The following is a 25,043-nucleotide window of genomic DNA, read 5'->3' on the forward strand; positions in this document are numbered from 1 at the left end:
TGAAGCAAATACATTTGGACGGTCATATCTGTTTCAATAGCCAAGGAAGTTGCATCTTTGTTTAATTAACAAACAAAACAAAAATGGCTTGCAATTGTAAACGCAAACTACAGGCATCATTAACCAAATACAAAAGATTTATTAAGAAATGAGAGCTGCCAAGCAATACACATCTATACAGGAAATGCATGATTATAATACACAGCACTGTAGTGGGTAGTGATCCCTGAATTAATATACAATTAGTTCCACTACTAAGATTTGAAACATATAATATAGAAAGTCCATTATGTTAGTGTTTAACTTTTCTAGTAAGCTCTTAAGACAGCAATGGGTGAAATACACCACAAACACCTGTAGGACATCAGTTGCAAGTGTTCCTTAAATTAATCTTTTGTTTTCAGCATTTATTTGTCTCTTTTCTTTTCAGATGACCAATAACCTGAAAGACAATAAGAAATACAAGTGGATTAGTAAGCGTATTACATTCTTGGCATTTAAACAATCTCTTAAACTTTGATAAGACACCATCCACTACACAATCTCTTCATTCTCAGTCATACAGTCTGTCCAAGAGGACCTCAATCTATACCTCCTCCTACACACCTGGCCAGGAGGAGGACAGGAGTGACCCTGATCAGAGTTTAGCAGATTTAGAGGAGGCTATACCCAACAGCATGGAGACATCATTAGCAGAAGTCAACCATGCCCCGCCATCAGCTACCAGGATGGTTCCAGTCACATAGGAGGATGCCCGGCTGGCCAAGAAGAGGGTGCAGTGGGCCATCTCTGTCTTGTTCCCTGCCCGCTGTAAAGGAATGGACTGGAAGGCACCAACAGCTTCCCCTGTGGGACCACCTGATTTTAAAAGTAAAATAGAAAATGTGTTGTTCTAACAAATATTATATAAATAGTATATTTTACAACCAATTAAACTGTCAATGTTAAGGTTGCTTTTGCATTAAGTTACATTTGCACTGTTCTTTGCAAATGTGCATTTCAACCATTTATCTATTATGTTTAATTACTTGAATAAATTTTTTGTTAAAATCAGCTAATATTTGAAGATATTACTCACTGTGTCAGGCATATATCTGCTGTTTATCAAATGTATCTATTGTTTATTGATTAGATTTGTATTTCTATGTTGCTTACTAGGTTTCACGCTCAAATTCAACATTAATGTGTTCGGACTAATTCAGCTCAATGGATACCTTCCTAACAAATGCAAATTTGCATCACATTATTTTCCATCACTTTAATTCGGTTGAGCTGTCATACTTCACAGAACTGGTTGTTTAACATACAAGCACTGAATTATCCATTGAGTGAACATTGTGTTTACCCAATCTGCGGAATCCCTCTGTGCCAGAGATAGGACCTGGAGCCACAGCATTGACTCTCACCCCACTTGGCCCCCACTCCACTGCCAGGTGCTTAGTCATGGCATCTGGGGACAGCAAAGGGAACATAGAGTTGTTAGATACTCATTTATAAATCGGTTATATAACACCAGAAATGCTCTCACCATTAGCAGCCTTTGCAGAGCCAGCATGCACCTGGAGGGCCTGCCCCTTGTATCCCAGTGTTGCAGATATGTTAACTATGTTGCCACCATGATCCTACACACAGAATTAAGGAGAGAGATTTCAAATGAAATCAGCATCATGGAGACTAAGCTGCCATTACTCTTGCTTGATGCCATTTCGCTGCAATGTGCCACTCAGTGATCTGTGATCTTCACTGCCCTCTTTTGGTCATTGGGGTGAATTGCACAAAATGAATCATATTATTGATCAATGATCCAACTTTCCTCTTGTACATACCATATTATCAATTACGCACTGTATAGCACTACACAATATAATCATTCCGAAACTTTAACTTAATAAATATTTAGCTATGCAGACAGATGATAAGTCCAATGCACCTTAAACCACTTCTCGTAAACCACCTTGCTGGTGTTGAAAGTACCCATTGTATCAATCTCCATCACTGTCTTAAAGGCATTGAAGGAGAGGGCTGAAGCTGGGCAGAGGAAGTTTCCAGCAGCATCTGTATAAAAACAGAATTATGATTCTGACCAAGACCACAGTTATAGTTGGAGTTGGATTTCTTTAATGCATTCTTAATATTTTGGTGCTTCTACAATTCCATTAAGTACATCAACTCAGTAGGGATATGGGCAAACGTTTGATTATGTAATAACATGTAGTGATGTAACCACTTGTCACAGGGAGTAGTGGGCAAAGACAGATAAACATAGATGCACGACAGAAAAGTTGATGATTAAACCTAAACATTTCACACTTGACCTTAGTTCAAAGTACATTTTCTAACTATTCAACTTACAGATATCTTAAAATGTAATTTTGCCCAACTTAGCAGGATGCATTCCAGAAGGGTTAGTGGTTCACACCACAAAACACCAGCACAAACACCTTTTTTTTTTTTTTTTTAAATAACTATGCATGAGAGGTCACATACTGTTAATGAGGATGTCTATCTGGCCCAGCTCTTTCAGTGTCTCATCCACAGCTGTTGCAATGCTCTCAGGCTGCCTCACATCTATACACAAAGGGAGGCAGCGGCGTCCTGTCACAGCTGACAGCTTTTTAGCTACCTAGAGAGGCACAAAGTCATATCACATGAGACCACCATATTAAGATTGAGTCATGGATTAATGCATAGCTTTACGTATTTTTGATGCTGAGCATAAAACCTCTTTCAGTTTGTCCAAGTTCCTGCTGGCAATAACTGTGTCACAGCCGTGCCTGAGAGAAAGAGTAGAGAATGAATATGAATACCAGCATATAAGTGACGCTAACTCTGAGACAGAGGTGGTTTTTTAAGTTATGACAAGATGAGGAAGACAAGAGCTGATAACTTGAAACGGGGTAGAAAGTCAAGTGTTAAGGATGATCTTCCTATCCGCATATTTGGCTACCAGCTTTACAGAGCTGGAAGAACTAGCCCCATTTATGTCACATAAGATTTTTTTCTGCTGAATTCTTAGTTTTAGTGCTACATTTTGTCTTGAGAAAAAACAATATATTTAAGATGAATGATATTTGACAAACAGCAAATTCAGGAAAAAAAATTGGAAAAATAGGTTTCGATTTTTTTTTCCTTATTTTTCTTAATTGGACTGTTTTTTTTTATGAATATATATACTTGAATAGACAGGATCACTACAAAACCTTTAACCTTTTCACCTTTGCCACATACGGACACACACAAAATGATAAAACTGATAATCAGATTACTCAACATGCAGGTGTAAGGTTTATCTACTTCCTACCTCCCTCATGAATTTTAGACTATTGATGACATAATTCTAACACAAAGTTTACTGTACATATTGCAGTTTCATTCCTTTCAATTAATGGATGAGGGGTGCAAAACATAGCAAATTTACTTGTGAAATAATTGTCGTGGTATGCACAAATAAAGCACTCTCTCACCTCATGAAGATTTCTGCTATTCTGAGTCCAATTCCAGATCCTCCACCTGTGATGAAAGCAACCTGATCCCTGAAAAATTAAGTGCAAATCCTCAACGGTCACCCCATACTGCTACCCTCATAGAATGACAACTCCACAAAAAGGGATCTACAAATAATATACACAATGCCAAATACAGACAGTTGTGTGAAACCCAGTAAATCAACCAATGACGGTGAGGCAAAGTTAATCAGTTATGTTTTCACACATACTTTAGTAAATCTGGACTGTATATGTGCACGTATGAAGTCAAACAGTCATCTGTGCCAACGTCCTCAGGTACCAGCTCTCCCTTTATCTGCAGACCTGCCATGCTGTTAAACATATAAAACCGTTACAACCACATTGGTATTACTGTAACCTAATTCTGTAAATCCAGAAATTTACTGGTGTGTAAATATGAGAGTCAGAGAAAAGAACACAGAGTATAACAGAGCATGAGCCTGGAACTAGCCACTCGTGTTTAGTTTAAATGTTACTGCTGGATATTTCTTAAAAGGCTGATTTTGAATGTTTCAGTAATCATTCGTAACAATCTACTTGTTTGCTCTTTGCATTTTTCCACATAATAGAGAATATTATGCTCTGATTATTGCGTTCTTACTCACCAAATCATTCCAAATAGTATTAGAATTGTGGCAGGGATATAAAACTTGTTACATATTAGCAGTACATGCTACATTAGCAGACTTTGATGTTATGACAGAGTGAACTTCAATGAAGTGACGCTTATTAAAAGCGCTGCAGGAGAAGTTGAGTTACAGTCAACGTAAAATTATAGGCTCATGTCGTTTTACCTGCTGAAGAAAACACGTTGCTTTTCTCTGCACACGAAGCCCTTGTCTACTCTATGGAGGCTCCTTTAGATTATTCTTCAGCCATAAGTCGTTTTTTGTTCCTTCAGGACAGAATTAGTACTTTGGACACTTATGTTTTCGACGTCCTTCCGTGGTGCATTATGGGTAATAAAGTCCTTCTTGGAGGCGTGTGTGAATGCGTGCGTTCAAGAACAGCATTGTCTCTCATTTGTTTAACATAAGATATATGAAAAAATACAAAAAAGAAACAGCTTTAAACTCAGCAATTAGTGCGAGTCCAAAACTTTAAAGGTCAGGATTGATCTGAATCATGCCAGAGAGAGAAAGGATATCAGACACCAACATGCTCAAGGGACTGACAATGTCTTTTCGGCCCAGGGAGCACAGGAAAATCCTGCAGCTCGTCTCCAGTACCTATCATCTTATAGGATGGCTCCAGCAAATCTGCTTTCCGGTAAACTAACACTGAAATAGACGATCTGAGGGATAAGGTTTCAGGTTTGAGGCTGATCTGTGTGCATTGGAGCAGGGAGTGGTCCATATTGATCTGTACTCTGGGATTTACTGTTGGAAAAAGCCCTATGCAATGGATCCCTCAAAGACTTTGGGGATATTAGGTGGATTTTATCCTCTGATACATGCCTGAGAGGATCAGAAATGTAAGATGGGCACTTTGTAACTTTATTTATTTGATTTTGCCTTGTAGTGCACATGAAGGCTGTTTAACCTCAGATTTAACTTGAGTGACGTGACAATAAAAAGAATAATAATAATCTAAAACATTCTAAACTATGAAAACGCTCAGACCTAATATACACAGAAAAATAAGGAATCTTCGATCAAGCGCTTCTATTAAATGGTTTGATGTGGATTAGCTCCCAACCATTTTAAAGCCTAACAGCCAGATGGCACTATGTGGCTGCTTTTTCAGTCTGAATTATCTATGAAAACACCTTGCGCTCAGTATGAATGTGAGGCTGCAGTGATGTTGAAGAGTGCCTTCTGATATAAATGTCTGTTCATGTTAATATGTTTCAGTGAATCAAGGGATGCAAGACTGTGTAACTTTTTTACTTGCAAGGACTATGCAACAGGAAAACAAATAGAGAAAAGCCTTAGACTCAACAAAACAAACTAATTCAATCATTAAATGATCAATGTCCAATGTTGCAGCTAACCATGAGTCAACATGAGTTACTGACCATAACAGACCAAGTAAGGCTCAATCAGAAAAGTGTACTGAAGTCAGGGTGCAATTACATGTCAAGTTTTCATTTACAGTTTTATTAAGTCTTTCAATGCATACACAGCCATGTTCAGAAAAGGAGTCCCATGTCAAAGGCTGCTTGTTGTACAGGGTTAAAGAAGTGGTCCTGATGCAGGAACATAAAGGCACGTACAAGAGCCTGCCATTATATACACAACCAGAATCACAGACTCCGCTAACTGTTGCAATTAGCATGACATAGCTCAAGTCATGGATGTCCATTATCTTTTTCTGGTCCAGAGGAAAGAAGAGACCTAAAGCCCCACAGCACTGATAGTTGCTCCTATGCTCTGTCCATGTTTTTGCACTTTATGCAGCTTTGCTCTGGCCTTTTGCTGGAGGGTTTGACTTGCCGGCCTGTCCTTTGTCCTCCAGGCCCACTAGCCTGCTGCTGACCTCCCACAGCTTTTGAGCTACCTCCTCATCGAGGGCCTGAGGTGCCGGTTCCTTTTCTGTCATGACATCATAGTAACATCCTGTAACACCTTCCATCTCTTCAGACACGGCCAGGTAGATGCTGGGCTGGGCCCCAAGTTCTGGGCTCTTCACCAACAGGGAGAAAAATGGACCTGTGGAGTGTTGTAGAGTAGGCAGGGGTTAAAGTTTACAGAGGCTTGACAGTTTAATGTTGAAGTTCATTAAAATACGTCATTAAATGATTCAACCAACATAAAGTTCAAACTCAAGTACAGTTTGGAGCCACACTGTGTTGTATGAAAAAATGGAACACATTCATGGAGGTGCATCATATGCAAATCACACATGCTGTATTATGGATTGTTATTATTTTCTTCACTGATTGTAAATTATCTCAATACCAAACAAGCCCACTTCCAGTGCAGAAGGTTTATTACCCCAGAGCATATCTTGTAATTAAAAACATAATAATCACAGATTATTGCAGCGTAAAAGAAAAAAAAAAAGAAAAGAAAATTCACAGAACAATTACAGAGAAGCTGTGGCACTGGGATACTGGGGAGATTAGATCTCATTTAAACACGTCCATTTTGTTTTAAATTAATTCATTTCACTAGTTTGGTTCAGTAATAATTTCACACATTACTATTTTACATAGAAAGCCTCTGATTATTAACATTTACATGAGGATTATAAACTATTCAATACACAAGTATACAACATAATTAAATATCTGAGGCTGGACTTCATCCAGCTACAACAGTAAAAGATATTTTACTCATCTGTGCATTATTAATAATGATCTAATAATAAAATATGTAATAATTTTGTGGTTTTACTATACTTCAAGTACTTTTTATTAATATACTAGTACTTTAATAAAAAAAAATATTTTCCATGACAGGACTCATGTAATAGAGTGGTTTTCTCACAGTGTGGTCACACAGGAGATGGATCTGAACACTTACTCCACGACCATTAAGCACAGTCACAAAACTAAGTTAATTTTTCAAATTTTCAGTTGAATATTTTGTTGGTAAGAAATTTTGAAAACAGAAATCTGCTTATTATTTCTTGAGTTCTGCCTATTTATAAAAAAAGAATGGAAGAAGTTGACTGAGGCTGTACAGACAAATATCCAAGTCTGTGCAGCCTGAGCTTATTGCTGTATTTACATTGGGTAAGCAAAACCTGACAGGATTTACTGATTACTCTCATTTCAGAGTACAATAAGGAAGTAAGATACTCACTGAGCACAGAGCTGGAGAAGTGTGATTGGTGCAGGCCGGTGTGCCTCCCAAGCTCCGTGGCAACAACGCCTGGGTGTACAGCATTCACCGTGACTCCTGTGCCTGTTAAAAACACACGCACACACAAACATACACATACGCACCCTCCATTGTTTAAAAATATATATCCAATGGCCAATTACAAACAAGAACCCCGGTCACACTCCCTCCCACACATGCCCACATATGCAACAGCCAGTAGACTTGCCTTGTAATCGCTTGGCGAGCTCTCTGGTGAACAGAACATTGGCAAGCTTGCTCTGACAATACGCCTGCTTGGTATCAAACTTCTTCTTCTCCCAGTTCAAGTCCTCAAAGTCAATCTTTCCAACAAGGTGGGCGAGTGAGGCCAGGTTGATCACTCTGCTGGGGGCGGACTCTTTCAACTTATCCAGCAGAAGATTTGTCAACAAGAAGTGGCCTGGAGGAAGAAAGAAACTATCAAAATCAGGTAGTGATGGAGTTAGGGAGTTTATGTAATATTAAGGATAGTTTAATGTATTTTTTTTATAAATATCTTGAAAAGCAAACACTAATGTCGGCGTGTTGTTTCATTCTAGTACCTAAGTGATTAACCCCAAACTGCATGTCGAAGCCATCTTCTGTCTTCCAGGCTGGACACCTCATGACCCCTGCGTTGTTTATCAGCACATCCACTGTCTGCTCTTCTGTAAAACAGTAGAGGTCACATTCAACAAATTGCATCAGACAGCTTAATCTCTATTATTATGGACATGGTAATGTTTTGCTTCCTCACCTTTTTTGACCCTCTCTGCAAACTCTCGAACAGATTTCAATGAGGCCAGGTCGAGGTGATGTGCATAAACATGAGGATTCAGAGTCTTTCCTCGTATTTCCTTTGCAGCTGCCTCACATTTCTCCATGTCCCGACATCCCATAATGATCCGACCCCCTAATATGGGAGAATAATTAAAGGAGTTTATCAGCAAAAGCAAATTAGATGCTTTTGGGTTTTTATATTGTGCTTTTTTGCACCAAATGAGAGTGACATTAGATTTCCTGCGCACCTCTCTTGGCCAGCTCTTGGGCAGTCTCCTTCCCGATGCCCGTGTTAGCTCCTGTAATAACTACAGTCTTTCCAGCAATGGTAGCCTTGCTAGGACATCGGCCTCCCGTCACCTGGTTCCTATGAATAAAATTCAGTGCTTGGTTATTTAGGCAAATATTACAAAAACTCCTGAATCAACATCAAATCCAAGTAGTTCAGTGACATTGAGGGTGAGTAGCACAATAGAACAGCCCAATATTAACTGACACATAATTCCCTCTATCTGTGATTTCAATAACTATCTCATTAGATACAACATCAAGTTGATGTCACCTAATTCTCAACCTGAGCAAAGGTGTGATCAGCCCAGTCTCTGCCAAAATATAGTTGAATCACTAATTTGGGATTTATATTTTTCCTTTAACATAATTTGCGTGTGGTTTATAATGTGTCTTATCAACCTACCACATATCAAACTGAGGACAATTTAATATTCCACAAGAGGGATACTGTTCATCGCACAAATGGGAGGAGAAGCAGGTTTAGGGGACAAAGAGCTCATTTTTAGCATTCTTTACTTTGTTTCAGTCTAAACTTGATTTAACAGAACTCAGGTTCACTCATGCTTTACTGATGAAATGGATGAACAAAACACACCATAAGAATTTATTCAGTCCAGTACAAGGACCTCGTTCATTTGAGAAAAAATATAAAGCTGAGCTCATGGGTCTTTGCCCAACAGGGCACACAACAACAAACACGTCCATCAAGAATATACAAAATACAATATAAATGACTAAAGCCATAACAGAGTATTTACTGAAACGTTCAGTTGCAGCTTCATGTCCTCGTACTGGAGGACAAAATACTCCTGGGTTAGTAACTTGGCAATATTAGACCAAAATGTACATTTCACTCCAGTACTACAGTTAAATGAATTAAATCGGATAAATTTAACAGGGTTGTGTGTATTTAACTTTTAGATGCTGATGTGTTCAACATATTTTCATTAGCACATACATGCAGTGTAAAATACACAGCTACGTGATGACAGTGGCTGTGTGCGGGGGTCTACTCACTTGATTAAAACGGCACTTCCGACCACTGTCCCGATAACAGAGACCGGTAAAATGTATCTGTTCATGTCTCCGGAAAAATGTTTACCAATGTTTAATCTTCACGATCAAAATTATCTACCGGTGTTTCAAAAGCTCATCTGACAGCACACAAGGTTAGGCGCGCATAGTTTTCCCGTCATCAACCAGTCCTGACCAACCGCAAAGCGCAGATAGAACAACGGCCTTATGGGAAATGTAGTCATACTTTTAAACCGTCCTCTACAATGTGGCTGTATATGAAAACTTCTCACACAAGCAATAGCTTATACTTGTGTGCCTGTGTGTGTGTGTGTGTGTGTGTGTGTTTAATATTGCCACGAGGCGTTTGTGTTTGTTTTTGTGGGTAACCGTATGTGACTCAACTACCACATAAAGACAAATTCAGCCCCCAATCTCCCTAAAAAAAGAAAGAGAACTAAAAGTGCTTTTGTCTGAATAGGATGCAGGAAGATTTGTTCATATTTTTATTTTCAAAGGGTTAGACTGTTATATATATATATATATATATATGTATATATGTTATATATATATATATATATATATATATATATATATATATATATATATATATATATATATATATATATATATATATATATATATATATATAACATATATACGTATATATAAAACTCCACAGCTCCATCTCGACCTGACTGCTGCCGCCTGAGTCCTCACCAACACCAAGAAAGTGGAGCACATCACAGCAGTCCCATTAAATCACTGCTTTGGCTTCCTGTGTGTGAAATTATACATATTAAAATCCTCCTTTAGGTCTAGGACTAAAAGGCATGAAAACACTTCCTAATTACTTATACAAAGCATCCACACCCTCAGCATGTCTGTGGCATTTTTTGCAGGATCAAAACATTGAAAGTATTATCATTTGCTCCACCATCTTTATTTATATGTATGTTTAAACTTCAGTTTTCTTTCTTGATTGCCTTCATTATAAAAATACTTTTTACATGTCTATGGCTCTGTAAAACACCCCATGTCTGAATGGTGCCATATAATAGGTGAGCTGGCTTATCATAACAATATGATAAACATATTTACAGTTTATTCTGACAACGATGTATGGAGGTGTAATTAGTTAAAGAAAATACAGCACATCTGCCATATTCTGAAAAAATAGGGCAATGCAAATGGGCATATTGGAATAAGATAAAAATGCCATGCAAACATAATATGAAAAGAGCCAAGGTGATATATTGGGGGTGTTATTGGAGGAGTCTGCAGAGGAAGAGATGACTATATTCAGTGGGAGAGGGTGATGTGGCTTTTTCTGTTTTTGGATTAAATAAAGAAAAAAGATGTGAAATGGCTCCACTGTTGAGACTGCAGTCAGAAAGTCTTTCAAGCATTCGGAAGCCAGGTGAAATTGGGAAAGTGAAAGCAGCAGAGGGAAGAAGGAGCTAAAGTGGACCAGTGCCTGGAGGTGTGAAGGTGGGGTGTATATCTTTGTACATGAGCAGTTTATTTTTAATTTAATACTTCCACATTTGTCAGCTTAAATGCACCGCATGTTTTTCAGAGTGAAAAATCTCTGAATATTCTGTTTAAAGTTTATAATTACCTGCTGTGAAAGCAAATGTTTGGGAAATTCTTGCAAGGGTTCAGTTTGACCGTCTATTGGAAGCATTTTCACAGTTATTAGGGTGAGATACATATTCTCACTAACACGTTGTTGCAGACGTGTTCAGTTAGTATCAAATCTGAATTAACACTGAAATGTCTTTTGGTTGCTCCCTCCTGTTTGTCTGATATTCCCAGTTTCTGTATCACATTTTAATGACTCAGCATGTACCATCAAAAATGTCATTAGGTTTATCTCTTAATGACATTGTAGATTTTATCCCAACTCTGCAAACAGAGCAGATGGAGGCACTATGTAAATGTACCTTCACTATGACACTGCAATTTATAGGTCAGCCAGGACACAAAGTAACGGGGCAAACTCCACATGAAGAGAAATATGAGAACAGTGAAAAAACAAGGCCACCCTCTCGCAACAAGAGGTGGAAAACTTGAGGTGACACATAAAAAGTAGAAACTAGGAAATGAGTCTGGTATCTGAGAAATAAGTGAGGATGAGAGGGGAATAGCAGGAGGAGCAGCCCTGCTCTATTTGTTCACAGCTCAGAGGCGTGTTGTCCTGGTGTGTTTGACCCTCGGTGTTCTCTCCTGTCAGTCCACAGCCCTTGACCCTCCCTATGATTTATGACAGCCCTGTTGCCAAAATAACCCGAAGGCAACTCTCTCTGCCTCATTGATATTTTGTGTGTGAGACACCTTAATGCCTTAGAGGTGCTAAAGATTAAGCTATTTAATATCCACATGTATCCACAACACTGATAAAAACACCCCAGGTCAAATGGTTTTGTTTAGCCAAACTGAAAGCCCATATTGTCCTATACCTGCTTTCAGGATATATTAATCTTCTCTCACTGAACTGGGACTGATTTAAAAGGATAGCTGATGTTTTGCTCTAGATTTTGAGCCCAAGGGTGGGATCAATCTGAGGAAAAGAGAAAGTAAAATATAGTTATAGACAGAAAAGGTAAACACAGGCAAAATAAAAAAGAAGTGATTCCCTGGTGTATTTATCATAGGACATTTGGGGTTTGAGGGGAGTTCAGTGGCAGAAAGTAACATAAAAAAGACTGAGTGAAATTCAACACAGTCCACATTATTGATTTTTTTTTTATTTTTTCAATTTAAAAGCAAGCTTCCAATCATTTCACCTCTCCAAACACACTCACTCACTCACTCCATCAGCTGTCCTCTGTGATGAAGCACTGAGGTTATCCTTGTTATGTTGATGCTGTTTTCTTAGTCCAATCTGTTCTGGTTGGCAAACATGCCTGGCAGGAGTCCTGTGGATAAACATGTACAGTAAAGGGGAGGCACCAGGGCAATGAATTAATTGAAAGTCTTACCTAACAGCCTAAGGACAGTTGGCAAAGTCACTGTTTGAAGAACTTGGGGCCATAAGCTGCTGAATTATGCAAGAGAGGAGCAGCTTGTTCCTTCAGCGCATGAATCAACAGTAAAACTGCTGATGGATGGGGGATGGATGGAGGATGGATGGCAGAGTCCAGGCACTAGGACCCGGGACACGTGAGCGTATTAGTTTGCCAGAGGGTGGAGACGGTGAACAATGAAGGAGCTGACTGGTAGGACCAGCAGAGGAGCAACATCTCAGACCAACCCCCCACCTCAACCCACCGAGTCCCCCTGGACCAGCGGAGGGCAGGACGCGCCGCTGAGTTTAGAGGGAACATGTAGATGGTGTCCATGCAGACTGCAGAGACTAGAGCTTCGCTGAAGGATCAGCGTGGATGTGAATGAATGGGCTGGGCTCAGTGTGTGTGCTGCTGAAGTGGGTCATGCGGACCGCTGGAGGAGCGACAGATAAACACGCACCCTCCTCCGGCTGCCTGGCAGTGTGAGATGGTGGGCGCTCAGAGGAGGGATCCCAGCCTGCGTCCTCATCTCAGCATCCAGCATCAGATGATGCTTTGATATCATCCATCCGCCTCCTAACAAAGTCACACAAACTGCAGAGCATCTCCACAAACTAGGCAGGAAGCATCATCCTGGGCGGGCAGCAAGCAAAGCGGAGCGACGGACCACAGCCAGGCTTTGGTCAACTGTGAGACTGCGAGCTCCAGTTTTTGTTTTGTTTTGGTTTTTGGGGGGGAGGGTGGGGGGGTGGGGTTGTTTTTGTTTTGTTTTGTTTTGTTTTTTTCTTGAAGGGTCGACAGTTTTCTCCGCATCTATTACTGATCGATAACTTCCTTGAAAGGAGGAGAGCCGTCCGTCCGTCTCCTGGTCAGCCCGAGCGGAGCGCAGCAGCTCTGCTCGCCGAGCGGATGCAGGACCATGGGGGAGAGAGACAGGTCGCCAGCAGGTGAGTGAGTAACACCTAGGTGCACCCTGGGGTGGCCGAAACCGGGTCAACCTACATGATACCGTGGCCTGCAAAGAAATACAGAAAGAGGCTAATTTAACGTCTGAACTTTGGCCCAGTCTAAACAGTCAGTGCTCACAGACAAACGTGTGTCATTATAGAGCTCTACAGCTTTATTTACCATCGGCCTATGATTAACTCCAACTAGTGTTCATGACTGAGCTGCAGCTTCATTTCTATTTCCCCCCACATTATTCGTGATATCAGGACCTATTTGTTTCCAACTCTGCTTTTGTGATTCAGTCTGTGCCTGATGGATGCGAGGGCATCCGGGGCCCTCCAGCTTTAATGGCCCTTTTATACTTTGTCCAGGGCAGACAGGTGATATCTCATCCTTAATGCCGTCTAATGCATTTAAATGAGCAGCTGACTTGATCGAGCAAAGCCGGGAGGCTGGTAATGGACTCTAAATGGAACAAGGCAGGGTCCAGCACAGTCCTTTTGTCACAAACATTGTGTTGGTGTGGGCTGGATCAGTGATGGCAACATCTGTGTCATTCAGAGCTCTACCTGAATCAAGTGATGTGCAATGCTATCGCTGTGAAACACAGACAGAATGCTCCCAATGTTGCATAAACAATGGGAATTATAATTTCAGGAAATGATCATCGGACACCTCCTATATGACAGAAACATTTAAGCATTAAACTCAGTCTAAATAGGACCTGTTTTTCCTTAATCAAAACGTAGCGTACATCCAAATACATGTCCAAACCACAGCTCACAGAACAAAGTAGTAGTAGTAGAACAAAGATAGTTGTTAATGCAAACAGAGGGGTCATCTGCAGAATAAAAGGTTTTATAGAAGCCACTCCAACACCAAAAAACCCATCTTCACACTGCCACAAAACTCAGATAAATGGAGATCAGCAATAGGCTACAGTTTTACAGAGACAATTGCCAAAATAAAAGGAAAACAGACTGAGCTGCAACAGGAAAAGATGTCTGCCACAGAAAAGAGGGGATGCAAACACTCAATTAGGACACAAGAAGTGTTATTTACTTGCTTGTCCAAAAGTCTTTGGAACGGCACAGATATCTCACTCAGGCTACATACAGCCTGTGTGGATGTGATGATGGTATGAATAGCAGCATACACTGCATGCGGTTTGCATTTATGCTTGTGTTAATTGTGTCATATGTTTTGTATTTGACCTGTCATGGTCATTAACTTTCAGCTATTCTATTCTATTTAGTTCGTGCTTGATTTCTGTACACTATGCATGCTATTTTTTGGTTTCAGTATCTCACACTTTCTCTCGAAGGGATGGGTAATACCCTTCAACACAACAATTAAAGCAAAGTTACATTTGACTGGGAGAGGCTTTTCTGTGGTGGTTGTGGGGGAGGGGGGGTGAACGCAGCTTCTGCAATCAGCATTAGTGCGCTGATTGTGGTTAAAGACCATGTACTGTTAGCTTGGCTTGAAGTGGAGGGTTGAATTGGTCCTCATAGCAGTGTTGTTACATCATTTAGCCACACCCCCATTTAGACCCCATTTTACTGAGCCCATATTAGAGGCGCATCTCCCCATGTATTTTACATCAAAGGGGCACAGTCTATAGCATGTGGTACAAACAGAGGGATGCTTCAGTTCAGTCTCATTGGACCCCAACCCCCCTCTCCTCCCAGCTCTCTCTCTCTCTCACACACACACAACATGAAGATTTCCTACTGGAACTTGAGGCTACTGGGTTGTGATAGTGGGGGTTAGGTACAGTATGTTCCCTGGATATCCTATTGCAGTGATACTTCACTGTCCAATGATTTTCTGCAGGACATGATTACAATGACGGTGAAGATGACATTTATTATGATTATCATTTACAATCAGATGAGCTGGAGTCTAATATCAAAGCCTTCATCCTCAATACTGAAGGACCCCTCTGTACTTCATATTCTGTATTTCAATTTTATTCATCATTGTACCCATTTTTTCCTTGATTGTCATTTGTTGTTGACATCATTCTAAATGCCCTTGTGAAATCACCTCCCTCAAATAATCTCATATTCTCAGTCTTTGTTGAATCCATTTAACCTTGGGTTACCCATTCCGGGATCGTGGGTCATTCCAGCAGGAAGCCAGAGGCTGGCAGAGGCCAGGACCTTTCAGTGTGCTGTAGCTCCTTGGGGTATGTGTCCTACAGTCGAGAGAGAGACAAAGGAGAGAGCAAAGGAGGATGTGCTGGGGAGTAGAGGTGAGACAAATCAGGAAGGGTTACAGAGCACTCGGTCCCAGCAGGCGTCTTCCCTGCAGGCAGCCAGGTACGGATGAGTGGAGGTGATTTGTCAAAGCGAGTGTCCGTGGCCTGGGCTGCAGGTTCACCCATCACAGCACAGCAGGAGCAGTCTCCCACCTCGTGTTGAAGGGAGCACTAAGCCCACCAACTTACTGGCAGTTTTGATCTGTACCACTGAGGAAGGTGATTGAACTTTTTTAGGCATGTGTAGGGAACAGTATTCATTGGATGCCATGGGCTGTCATGGTGTAACCCATTTTGATTGAATGATGGATGACTGATTTGTTTTGGAACACAGCCATTTGTTTTGTCTTTCACATGTCCAAACTGAGACAATAGGGCGACGGACACAGAACATACACATTTTCCACTGTATATGTGTGTCTATACATACGGCTGGTTTATTTTGAGAGACACAGTCCGTCACATTATATTTCACTCACTGGTTTCACTTTGACCTGGGGGCCAGACAGATCGGGCATTTTGACAGTAAATTGGACACAGGAGATCAGCCCTCACCCTAATGACTCTTCTGCCAAGAGCAAAGCAGCTAGAGAGAGGTAGAGACGTGAGGCCGGCTCAGCAATCTATTTATTTCTTTCATTAGTTCCTTGTTTACATTTTCAGCAACAGATGAGAGAGAGAGGGTAGGAGAACGGACTAAAGTGAACAAAACCTGAGTGCAAAACTGCTGGCTCTCATCAAACTTGAATGAAGGTGCAATATGAACTTGAATACCTAAATTTTAAGCCTTTACACAACTCATTTCTGAGATGAGACTCTGTATTCAGGGTTGAACCTCACCTCTTTAAAGTCTGTATGTGGTAATCAATGACATGTCACAGTTCATTGCATTTGTATCACATATCACAATAGCTCACTGAATACACAATTGTTGTCGCTGATGAGTCACATGATGCTGTGAAAGATCATTTTTGGCCATTTGCAGGCTCTGGTTTCCTTTGGCAATGGACTGTTAACCTAATTGTTATTAGTCTGCAGAGAGCAGTCCTTGCTATTGAAATTATCCTTGAATGATTTTAAATGTGAAGAAAGAGAGTGCTTTGAGATTAATGACAGCCCCAGCATGCTAAGAATGACAATGCTCACAAGCTTATCTTCAGCAGATACAATTTTTACCACATTTGCCACCATACGATGGAAACAGCAGCACTAATCCCAAGGTATAGCAGAGGTAGTGCTTGACTAACAGGATCATTAAGAGATCATTTACTAACATGAATTTCTGAGGTCCACGTTCATGACAATTTATCCAACTGTTTGGGACACATTTTGTTAAAATCAAGAAAAGTTATCTCTGGTGGCACTAGAGGAAATGGAGTTCAATGAAGTTATTTAGCTGCATCATTTAAGAACCAATCTTTTGGCTTTTCGCACACATGTTGCAATGTTTCAAAGGATAAGGGCAAAAGTTGACCACATGCTGATGCTAGTGGAACAGTGAGAAGAAGAGAAAGTTCATAGACTTCACCCATGAGTACAAAGATTCATCGCAATATATCCAATAGTTGTGAACTAATCAATATGGTTCTCATTACAGCCAAGAGCATGGCTCGAAAAGCTGACTGCGTCTCTGACATGAGACAAAAGTGCCAGCTGAAGACGTCCACTTACAAATGCAACCCTCACATTCAGAGGCCGGGAACATGCAGAATAAAGAACATAGCAAGAGCACACCCTAAGGCTGGAAAGAGACAGCCTGCCTGCCACAAGACAAGTGGCTGCCAGTGGCATCACAGAGTTCATCTCTGCTCTCATTTCTAGCAAAGCGTTTATAGAAGAGAAGGTCAGCTGCTTTTGCAGTTTAATCTCATGCAGGGACACATGGAGTCAGCCAGACAGAGTGGTAGTTGGAACATAAAACAGTGTTTTTATTTTTTTTCTGGGACCAAACAGGTTTTAATTGGGTTATACTGGGAATGTACTCATCTCAATTGAGTAACTGCTAAATGGAGCACAGTTGCAGATCTGTATTTTTGGGGCAATTAGTGACAGAAAGAACAGATTGTTACTGCTGAGTGAAATGTTTGTATCTATTATTTTCAGGAATTAGTAAAAAAGCTTTTTTTTAGATGAACCTTATTTCTGCACTTTGTATTTGAGTTTATTGATGTAATGAAATCTCATTGGATGTCATTATTTGAAATCCAGATAATCATAATTAAAGCATGAAAATTTCCAAAACTGAACTAACCACAGGGAAGGTCTTACCAGAAGAACAGTAAAAAAAAAAACAACAACAACAACAACACTATTCAAGAATTAGCCGGCAGCTGAGGAAGCTGTTTTTTTTTTTTTTTTTTCAGGGTTTGATGTTCAATAATGAGTTGGACTGAATAAAAAAGCCGCACACATTAAAAAGTGTCTGAAGCCAGATGTTCATCAGTATGTGGACGATGTTTGTCTTAACATGTCTTCAGCCGCCCAAGAGGACAGGAGCAGAGGGCAGCTTGGGAGATCAGTGAGGCATGTGGCTTTGGTTGAGCACGAGAGCTGAGTTGTGCGAGGCTCACAGCTGCTCCCTCTCAGGGGTGGGAACACAAAGGGCCTTTGATAGACTATCCCAGTGCGAATGATACACCAGACCACCCCTCCTCTCCAACTTTCCTCCCATACACTCATGCATAACACTAGCACACAATCATCTCCCAGAAACCTCATAACTTCATCTCCACACCTGAGATTCGCTACACTGCAGTTTTTGGATCACATTTACAGCGTCATTGCAGCTGCAGAGAGCATCCTCCCAACCACTCATCACATTTTCAGGACTCTTAAGCCAGTTCTGCAAAGGAAATGAGTGCAAAGCACTGCTTTTGTCTTTGGGGGAGCTGAGTAACGTGATTAAGATCCATATTAGAGTGCTGCACACTCTACCCATGGAACCGACTGGAAGGAGTGCCAGTAAACAAGCAATCCCTTCGCTCTCTCTGATAGAGGTTATGGGGCCCTGCGAAGGCGGGCGATCAGAGGAAATGTGCTTCCAGTGTATCTGTCTGTCTTTTTTAAATGTTTAATCACCAAACCTGGACCACAGACTGGTCTGGATAGTGATCAACTTTTTTGTTGACTTGCTGAAGGCTATACAGTGGGCACGGTCAGTATGAGTAGGCTACAATATTCATGTTCTCTTATATAACCAACACCATACTTGTGATAAAATCAAGAAAAGTGTGATCTGCAGAGATACATACAGTACACAGGGCAGTCTTTCTATTTGCAGTGTTTTGTTTTGTTGCTGTTGTTTTTTTGCTTTTTTTGTTGTTGTTGGTTTTCTTCGACAAAGAGTGCTGAGCCAAGAACACAAGGCTGCAAATGGTCGAATCCTATTTTAGCTTTCACTGTCTAATAGCTATTTTTATCACACTCTTCCCACAAGATAGGAACCTCTACACCTTCAGAATGAACAACTTCCTGTTCCATGTTTTCATTACATATACATTATCTACTGTGCATTAATTCCCCACAAAGTGTGTCAAACAGTGGGCACACACACACACAGTTTTGAGTTGCTCTTGTTTAGGTGTTGCACTGCAGGGAACAAAGACCAAAAAAGTTGCTGTTGAATGATGGATGAAGGAGGCCATCAGCAAAACTGTTTGTGCTGATTTAGTGCCTATTAGAGGATATGTGTGTGTGTGCAGTGCATGATTGGATGATTACATTTCATTGTGTGTGTATGGACAGTGTGTTGGAGAGAGACAGTGGGTAGGATCATTAGTGTGATCCGGTTCATTTTATCGCTAAGGTCAGTTTTGTTCTGTTTGTTCAATCGTTTTCATTTCCTTTAATGTTGCTCAAACACTGTGACAGAGGATCGCGTGCACAGTCACTCATCTGATTTTTAATTCGTTGTCGGTTGATGCGGGAAGTGTGGCTGACTCCATCTGAACTTGCAATTAAAACTGCATTTTTTGCCTCCTAGGATCAGTTTGACCTATTTCAAACTTGGCACTTATGAAAATCAGCAACTTTTCTGTTGCTGTATTCTTTTTAAAAACTTCAGCAATCTGACTGAAATCAAACTGAGGGAACTCTTTTCATACACTCATGCTGATTGTTTCTATTGTATAGAAAATGTATATGCATGATCACCTCAGTGAGTTCACAGATGTTATGTGACTTGCCTTTTCAGCATGTAAATACCTTGAAGCTGTCAGCTCCCTCCATTTGTTAGTCCTCTACCTGGTCATAATAATTTTCCCATAGCTGTCTGCCAGTAAGTGCTGTCTGAGACTATATCTGCAAGCTTGCCAGAGTGATCTAGAGGGACGGCAGAAAGTACAGTACATTTACTGAAAGTATTTCCTGCCATTGATGTCCTCCCTGAAGTGATTGTATGGAAATGTAAGTCTGTTAAAGCTTCTGTGATTTTAGCCCCCAACTGAGACATCCTGTGCAGACAAGGATATATGGATATGTGCCAGGAGATGAAAAGATACTGATGAGCATTCAGTCATAAACACATTAACACATAAAATTTATATCACCTGCTAATATCACAGCAGATTAAAAGATGACTCTAAGCTTTGTTCTCCTTATTCAGTCTGCCCCACAGCGTCAAGGCGAGCCTGTCTCTTTCTCCATCTGGGCTAGGACGGGTGGGCAGTGGCGGGGGCTCCCCTACATCCAAAATGGGCTACTGTGGAGGGGTGCCAGTGGAGGACATGCAGGCCCTGGCCATTACATCTCTGTCGGCAGCAGATGTAGCCAAACAGTATGAGCACATCCGTGAGCTGGGGAAGGGCACGTACGGCAAGGTGGACCTGGTGGCACACAGAACGCAGGGTGAGCTGGTTAAGGTTCCTGTCTGTATGACCCTGTCTATTGTGTCTGGACTGTCAACTCCTTTTTCATCATTTATCAGTCAAGCATAAATGTGAAAAGGAAATGTAATAAAACAGATTGTTCTGATCTCAACATGCATATTATGCTAGCATGCCTCACAGCTGACAACAACCAGCTAGAACAGATCAGTATGTTATAAAGACGTGAGGCATTGTGCCAAGAAATTAATTTCAGCGCAGTTAAAAGGGTTTGTTAAGGATTTTTTTTTTTTTGGGGGGACTACTGTTTAATCCTCAGATTTAAGAAAATCAAGGTTAGAGAGCTTGCTGGCTCAGACTGAAAGCTGTATAACTAAGCATTATAGAGTAGTGCAGAGGGAGTCTGAGAGGCTGACAGGGCAATGGAGATTAAGAGTGCTGTGTGCACACTAAAGAGCCCCTGTATTTCTGGAGCTATTATCATGAGAGGATGGTTGAACATGTGTAATGGAGGTGACATTCACTCAGTGCGTATGTGTTACATGAATGAAGAGACACAGGGCTGGGTGATTCATGAATGAAGAGTATCAGGAAATACTTCCAAATTCATTTTTGAAGTCTTTATTTGATGAAATTTGGGTTAGGGTTAGGGTTAGGGTTAGGGAAATTTCCAATTGTAAAAAGTAACTTGGTTCCCAGGCACTTGATGTAATATCATATATACAGATCTAATACACCAGGGATAAAGATGTCGGCTCATGTGTTCTGTATATTTCTGTCTGATTTTTGTAGGCACCAAAATGGCGCTGAAGTTTGTTACTAAGAACAAGACGAAGCTGAAGAGTTTCCTGCGGGAATACAGTCTAACGGGCTCACTTAGCTGCAGCCCTTTCATCATCAAAGTCCTCGACGTACTTTTTGAGACAGAGGACAGCTATGTGTTTGGACAGGAATATGCCCCCGCAGGCGACCTTTTTGACATCATCCCCCCACAGGTAACGTTATCATCCTTGCCTCCACCAATCACCATCCTCACTCAGCCAGAGTTGCTCCAATCAGCCGCCATGTTCGGACAAGGCGGTTTTAACAAGCTCTCGTGGGATGGGAGTCTCATCTTTGTCCTGCTTTTCTCTGTGTGCACAGCTCTTACTTTGCCTTAGCGCTATTCCAGTTGATGTGCTGGGAGTGCTTGATTTAAAGATCATCTGAAGACTCATTGAAAATGAGAACGTAGAATCTTTTGTTTTAGTTTTCCTTTTTGGAAAGGTTTATCACTTTTGATTGTTTAATGTCATTTGTCGTTTCAGTTCAGCAATCATCATGTATTCTTTTAAGCAGCATTGTCAAATCATCATGAAGCTGGTTTTTCTTGTATCGCCTCCTATGGTCTCACCTCCTACACAGCGTACTGTACCTGCTTGTCGGTGTTAATAGAACTCAAAGTTTTTCTCTCTCTCTCTGTCTCCCAACTCTTTCTGTTGCTTGCTCCACTCTGTTCTTTTCTTAGGTGGGTCTGCCAGAGGAAATGGTCAAACGCTGCATGCAACAACTGGGCTTGGCCTTGGACTTCATGCACAGTAAAAACCTTGTACATCGGGATGTCAAACCTGAGAATGTGCTCTTGTTTGACCGAGAGTGCCGCCGCATTAAGCTGGCAGACTTTGGCATGACTAGGCGTGTGGGCTGCCGTGTGAAACGGGTGAGCGGTACCATTCCCTACACGGCACCAGAGGTCTGCCGCGCCAATCGTGCTGAAGGCTTCCTTGTGACGACCAGCCTTGATGTGTGGGCATTTGGGGTGCTGGTCTTCTGCATGCTGACGGGCAATTTCCCCTGGGAGGCAGCATTGCCCGCTGACGCCTTCTACGAGGAGTTTCGGCGCTGGCAGAAAGCAGGGTGTCCTGTGGGAACTTACCCGTCTCAGTGGCGCAGATTCACTGATGATGCATTGCGCATGTTTCAGAGGCTGCTCGCTGCTGAGCCAGAAAAGCGATGTGGAGTCAAGGATGTCTTCTGTTTTGTCAAATATGAGTTGGTCAGTGAGCTCAGGCGCAGGGCATCTTGCCGAGCCAAGAGGGGTGAGAGGTCAAGCTCGGGAGTGTGTACTGGCAGTTGCACATCTTCCTCATCTTCCACTTCATCACGTTCCTCCCATCGGCACCCTGAGCCCTCCACCCCTCCAGGAACATCCTGCCTTCGCCCAGCCCCGCTCAAGCGAAGTGTCTTATCTGACCCATTGTTGCCCAGAGAAGAGTCTGGACAGCACCAGTCTCCAGGCCGAGACAAGAACAAAAGCCAGATGGTGATGGCAACTGCTATCGAAATCTGTGTGTGACCAGACAAATGCCCGAGCTTGGAACTCAGATGGCTCGTCACAGGAATAACAAACTGTGAACCTGTGTTAATAAGTATCAGAGACACTCAGATGAAAAAGATCTACTTTAACTATTAAAGAAAAGCTCAGGATCACATCCACCGCTGTGGAAACAGTCACATCAACAAGCGGGACACACTTGGACAGCTAATCATTGACACTTGCTGTTTAAGTTTTGTTTTGTGACCAAAGACTGCTTCCTAATCTGGGCAGCCACGCGCAGCCACGCGCAGCCACGAGTTTCACAGTCCACTGATGATGCTCCTCTCAGCAGCTCATTCTGCCATCCAGACATTTGTACTTTCTGCTCATACACTGTGGTGGTGCTAATGATTCTATAATGAACCACTTCGTGAAAACAAATTTTGTCTTTTCTCACTCATTAATCCACGTCGCTTTACTTCAGTGTTGATTCTTTTTCAACTCCAAGCTCCAGGGAGGCCAAAACGTCACCTGATCAGGTGATGCTGTTCAGTCAGAGGCTGGTGATCTGAGAGCAATCTACGCAACTGCATTTGTCCGCCAACTTCCAGTGCATTAAAATTTGTCCTTGACTTAAAAAAAAAAAAAAAGAAGTGTTAAAGTGTTAAGGAAAAAAAGACAAAAAGAAAAAAAAGCTTAATGTAGCAGTTTGTATGAGACGTCTTTTCATGCAGGCTAGAGATCTTCAGTGATAGACACCTCCTCATGACACTTCAGTGGGTCACTTCCTGTCCATCATTTATGAATCAGAAATAATTGATTGGCTGAAAACAAATATGCCATGTCTCAACTGCTCTTACTGAGATTCATTTCTAATGTAACGCAGGGATTGTACATTTTCTGAGTGGAAAGGGTAACGGAACAAAGGTTGCTGTTTCTTTTCTACCTAGTGTGTGTTTGGACATGTATGTGTGTGTTTCAAAAGCTAAAGCACAAGGTTTTTGTAAAGGAGGAGAAAATTGTGACTCTTTATTGTAAATACTTTGATATTTCTAGAAGTGTTCTGTTATATCAGGTAGTTCAACTATGTAGCTGTACTAATTTTCTACGACAGGGAAAGTGGGTTCGAGGGTTTTACCTTTACTGTCGGAGCAACGCACTGTATGTAGCACCAAAATATGAAAGAATGTACAGTCTACCACTACCAAGAAAGGAAAAATAGACGTATGATCATAGTATATAACATGGTAGCAGTTAACTATTCTCAGTGTTTCTTTACTGCTTCGTGTTTTATTTGAACTGGACCAAGTTTTTTTTTTACCCAAATTGGTAAACAGATATCACTAATTGGCACATAATCCCGTCTCTATAACCTTGTCATGAGAAACATCCAGTCTCTTTGTGTAATCATTGTATGTAAATGTTGCCAGTGAGTGCAACCCATTGTTTCTCCATTCAATCAGTAAAAGCTCAGAGCTGCTTAGCAGGTCGACAGTGTACAAATTAATTTTCTCAGCATCATAAAGAGTGTTTCAATATTTGATTATTGAAATGCAACATTAAACACACAATCCCAACTGCTCAGAACATGTTGCTGTACCCCCTGTGCTCTCCTTTAATTTAATCTTCCTGTCTGTCTCTGGGAAGCCAACCAAATGTGTCATATGAATAGCATAACCCAGGTGTGTGTTTTTTGTCTGCAGGAATTGCCTTTGTGTCAGCCAATTATGCTCTGCTCCTGATTGATCCCGACCAACACACAGCTCCAGCTTCAGCCTCTGACGAGATACCGATAATTATGAAAGCATCCAAGAAGCACTCGGTGATCAGTGTGTACGGTTCAATGCATGCTCATTACCAATACTTTTTCCTGCTTCAATTGCTTTGTTATCGTGTTGGTCAGGTGTGTGTGTGTGTGTGTGTGAATGTGGGTTTGTTTATAGTGACAGTACTAGTGGTTTTTGTCCTTGTCTTGATCATCAAGTATAATTGAGTAAAATGAAATGAGGCCACTGACCCCCCTCCCAGGTCACCCACAGATTCTCATGATAGTTGCTGAGTTTATTATTCTGAGCCTATTTCTGCATAAACACATTTTCTTGTAGTTTATGAGCCAACTTATAAACTAAAGTCTTTATTCCTTCTGGTCCTGCATAATTGAAGCTGATGATGGTCCTTCATCATTTTCCTTGTGTCTTTTCAGCCTCACTCTTTATTGTGTAAAGGTGACCTGATTAAGGCTGAAGCCTTTGTCAGGGGGATGTATTGTACACAGAGATGTTGCTGCCTCAGAGCATTTGTCAAAAGGTGATTCATCAGAAGA

At 41.2% G+C, this 25,043-nt stretch overlaps 3 protein-coding genes across 5 annotated transcripts; 1 reads left to right on the forward strand and 2 right to left on the reverse strand.

The window, feature by feature from the left end:
• Positions 1-119: 119 nt before the first annotated feature.
• decr2 (2,4-dienoyl CoA reductase 2, peroxisomal) lies at positions 120-4,444 on the reverse strand. Of its 2 annotated transcripts, none has more exons than XM_029527841.1 (10): positions 4,301-4,444; positions 3,716-3,817; positions 3,465-3,533; positions 2,723-2,774; positions 2,488-2,623; positions 1,931-2,055; positions 1,529-1,622; positions 1,346-1,450; positions 670-858; positions 120-442 (listed from the first exon to the last, which is right to left on the reverse strand). In XM_029527841.1, the coding sequence occupies exons 2-10, from the start codon at positions 3,814-3,816 to the stop codon at positions 408-410; spliced, it is 906 nt and encodes a 301-aa protein (XP_029383701.1). In that variant the 5' UTR covers position 3,817; positions 4,301-4,444; the 3' UTR covers positions 120-407. The 2 variants fall into 2 exon arrangements, with proteins under 2 accessions (XP_029383701.1, XP_029383702.1); XM_029527842.1 differs by having other exon boundaries at positions 607-858.
• A 1,042-nt stretch (positions 4,445-5,486) lies between these two features.
• LOC115059704 (retinol dehydrogenase 13) lies at positions 5,487-9,534 on the reverse strand. Of its 2 annotated transcripts, none has more exons than XM_029527345.1 (7): positions 9,383-9,534; positions 8,323-8,441; positions 8,052-8,207; positions 7,858-7,959; positions 7,503-7,715; positions 7,256-7,357; positions 5,487-6,157 (listed from the first exon to the last, which is right to left on the reverse strand). In XM_029527345.1, exons 1-7 carry the CDS (start codon positions 9,445-9,447, stop codon positions 5,898-5,900), a joined length of 1,017 nt encoding a protein of 338 aa, XP_029383205.1. In that variant the 5' UTR covers positions 9,448-9,534; the 3' UTR covers positions 5,487-5,897. The 2 variants fall into 2 exon arrangements, with proteins under 2 accessions (XP_029383205.1, XP_029383204.1); XM_029527344.1 differs by having other exon boundaries at positions 7,858-7,962.
• Positions 9,535-20,292: 10,758 nt separating this feature from the next.
• Positions 20,293-23,745, forward strand: sbk1 (SH3 domain binding kinase 1). The gene is made up of 3 exons (XM_029528391.1): positions 20,293-20,446; positions 21,217-21,419; positions 21,932-23,745. The coding sequence occupies exons 1-3, from the start codon at positions 20,293-20,295 to the stop codon at positions 22,757-22,759; spliced, it is 1,185 nt and encodes a 394-aa protein (XP_029384251.1). The 3' UTR covers positions 22,760-23,745.
• The last annotated feature ends 1,298 nt before the right edge of the window (positions 23,746-25,043 follow it).

This window comes from Echeneis naucrates, chromosome 19 (genome assembly GCF_900963305.1).
Source record: "Echeneis naucrates chromosome 19, fEcheNa1.1, whole genome shotgun sequence".
NCBI lineage: Eukaryota > Metazoa > Chordata > Actinopteri > Carangiformes > Echeneidae > Echeneis > Echeneis naucrates.

What these genes read in the sequence shown, in the direction of transcription:
- decr2 (XM_029527841.1), bottom strand. Translation starts at nt 3,816, where the DNA reads ATGGCAGGTCTGCAGATAAAGGGAGAGCTGGTACCTGAGGACGTTGGC. An exon ending in TACAGTCCAGATTTACTAAA is followed by an intron (nt 3,534 to 3,715) that starts GTATGTGTGAAA and finishes TTAATTTTTCAG; the next exon opens with GGATCAGGTTGCTTTCATCA. An exon ending in GATAGACATCCTCATTAACA is followed by an intron (nt 2,056 to 2,487) that starts GTATGTGACCTC and finishes GTTTTTATACAG; the next exon opens with ATGCTGCTGGAAACTTCCTC.
- LOC115059704 (XM_029527344.1), bottom strand. Translation starts at nt 9,447, where the DNA reads ATGAACAGATACATTTTACCGGTCTCTGTTATCGGGACAGTGGTCGGA. An exon ending in GGAAGTGCCGTTTTAATCAA is followed by an intron (nt 8,442 to 9,382) that starts GTGAGTAGACCC and finishes TTTTATTCATAG; the next exon opens with GAACCAGGTGACGGGAGGCC. An exon ending in TGCAGAGAGGGTCAAAAAAG is followed by an intron (nt 7,963 to 8,051) that starts GTGAGGAAGCAA and finishes ACTGTTTTACAG; the next exon opens with AAGAGCAGACAGTGGATGTG.
- sbk1 (XM_029528391.1), top strand. Translation starts at nt 20,293, where the DNA reads ATGGGCTACTGTGGAGGGGTGCCAGTGGAGGACATGCAGGCCCTGGCC. An exon ending in GGTGGCACACAGAACGCAGG is followed by an intron (nt 20,447 to 21,216) that starts GTGAGCTGGTTA and finishes TGATTTTTGTAG; the next exon opens with GCACCAAAATGGCGCTGAAG. An exon ending in TTGACATCATCCCCCCACAG is followed by an intron (nt 21,420 to 21,931) that starts GTAACGTTATCA and finishes TTCTTTTCTTAG; the next exon opens with GTGGGTCTGCCAGAGGAAAT.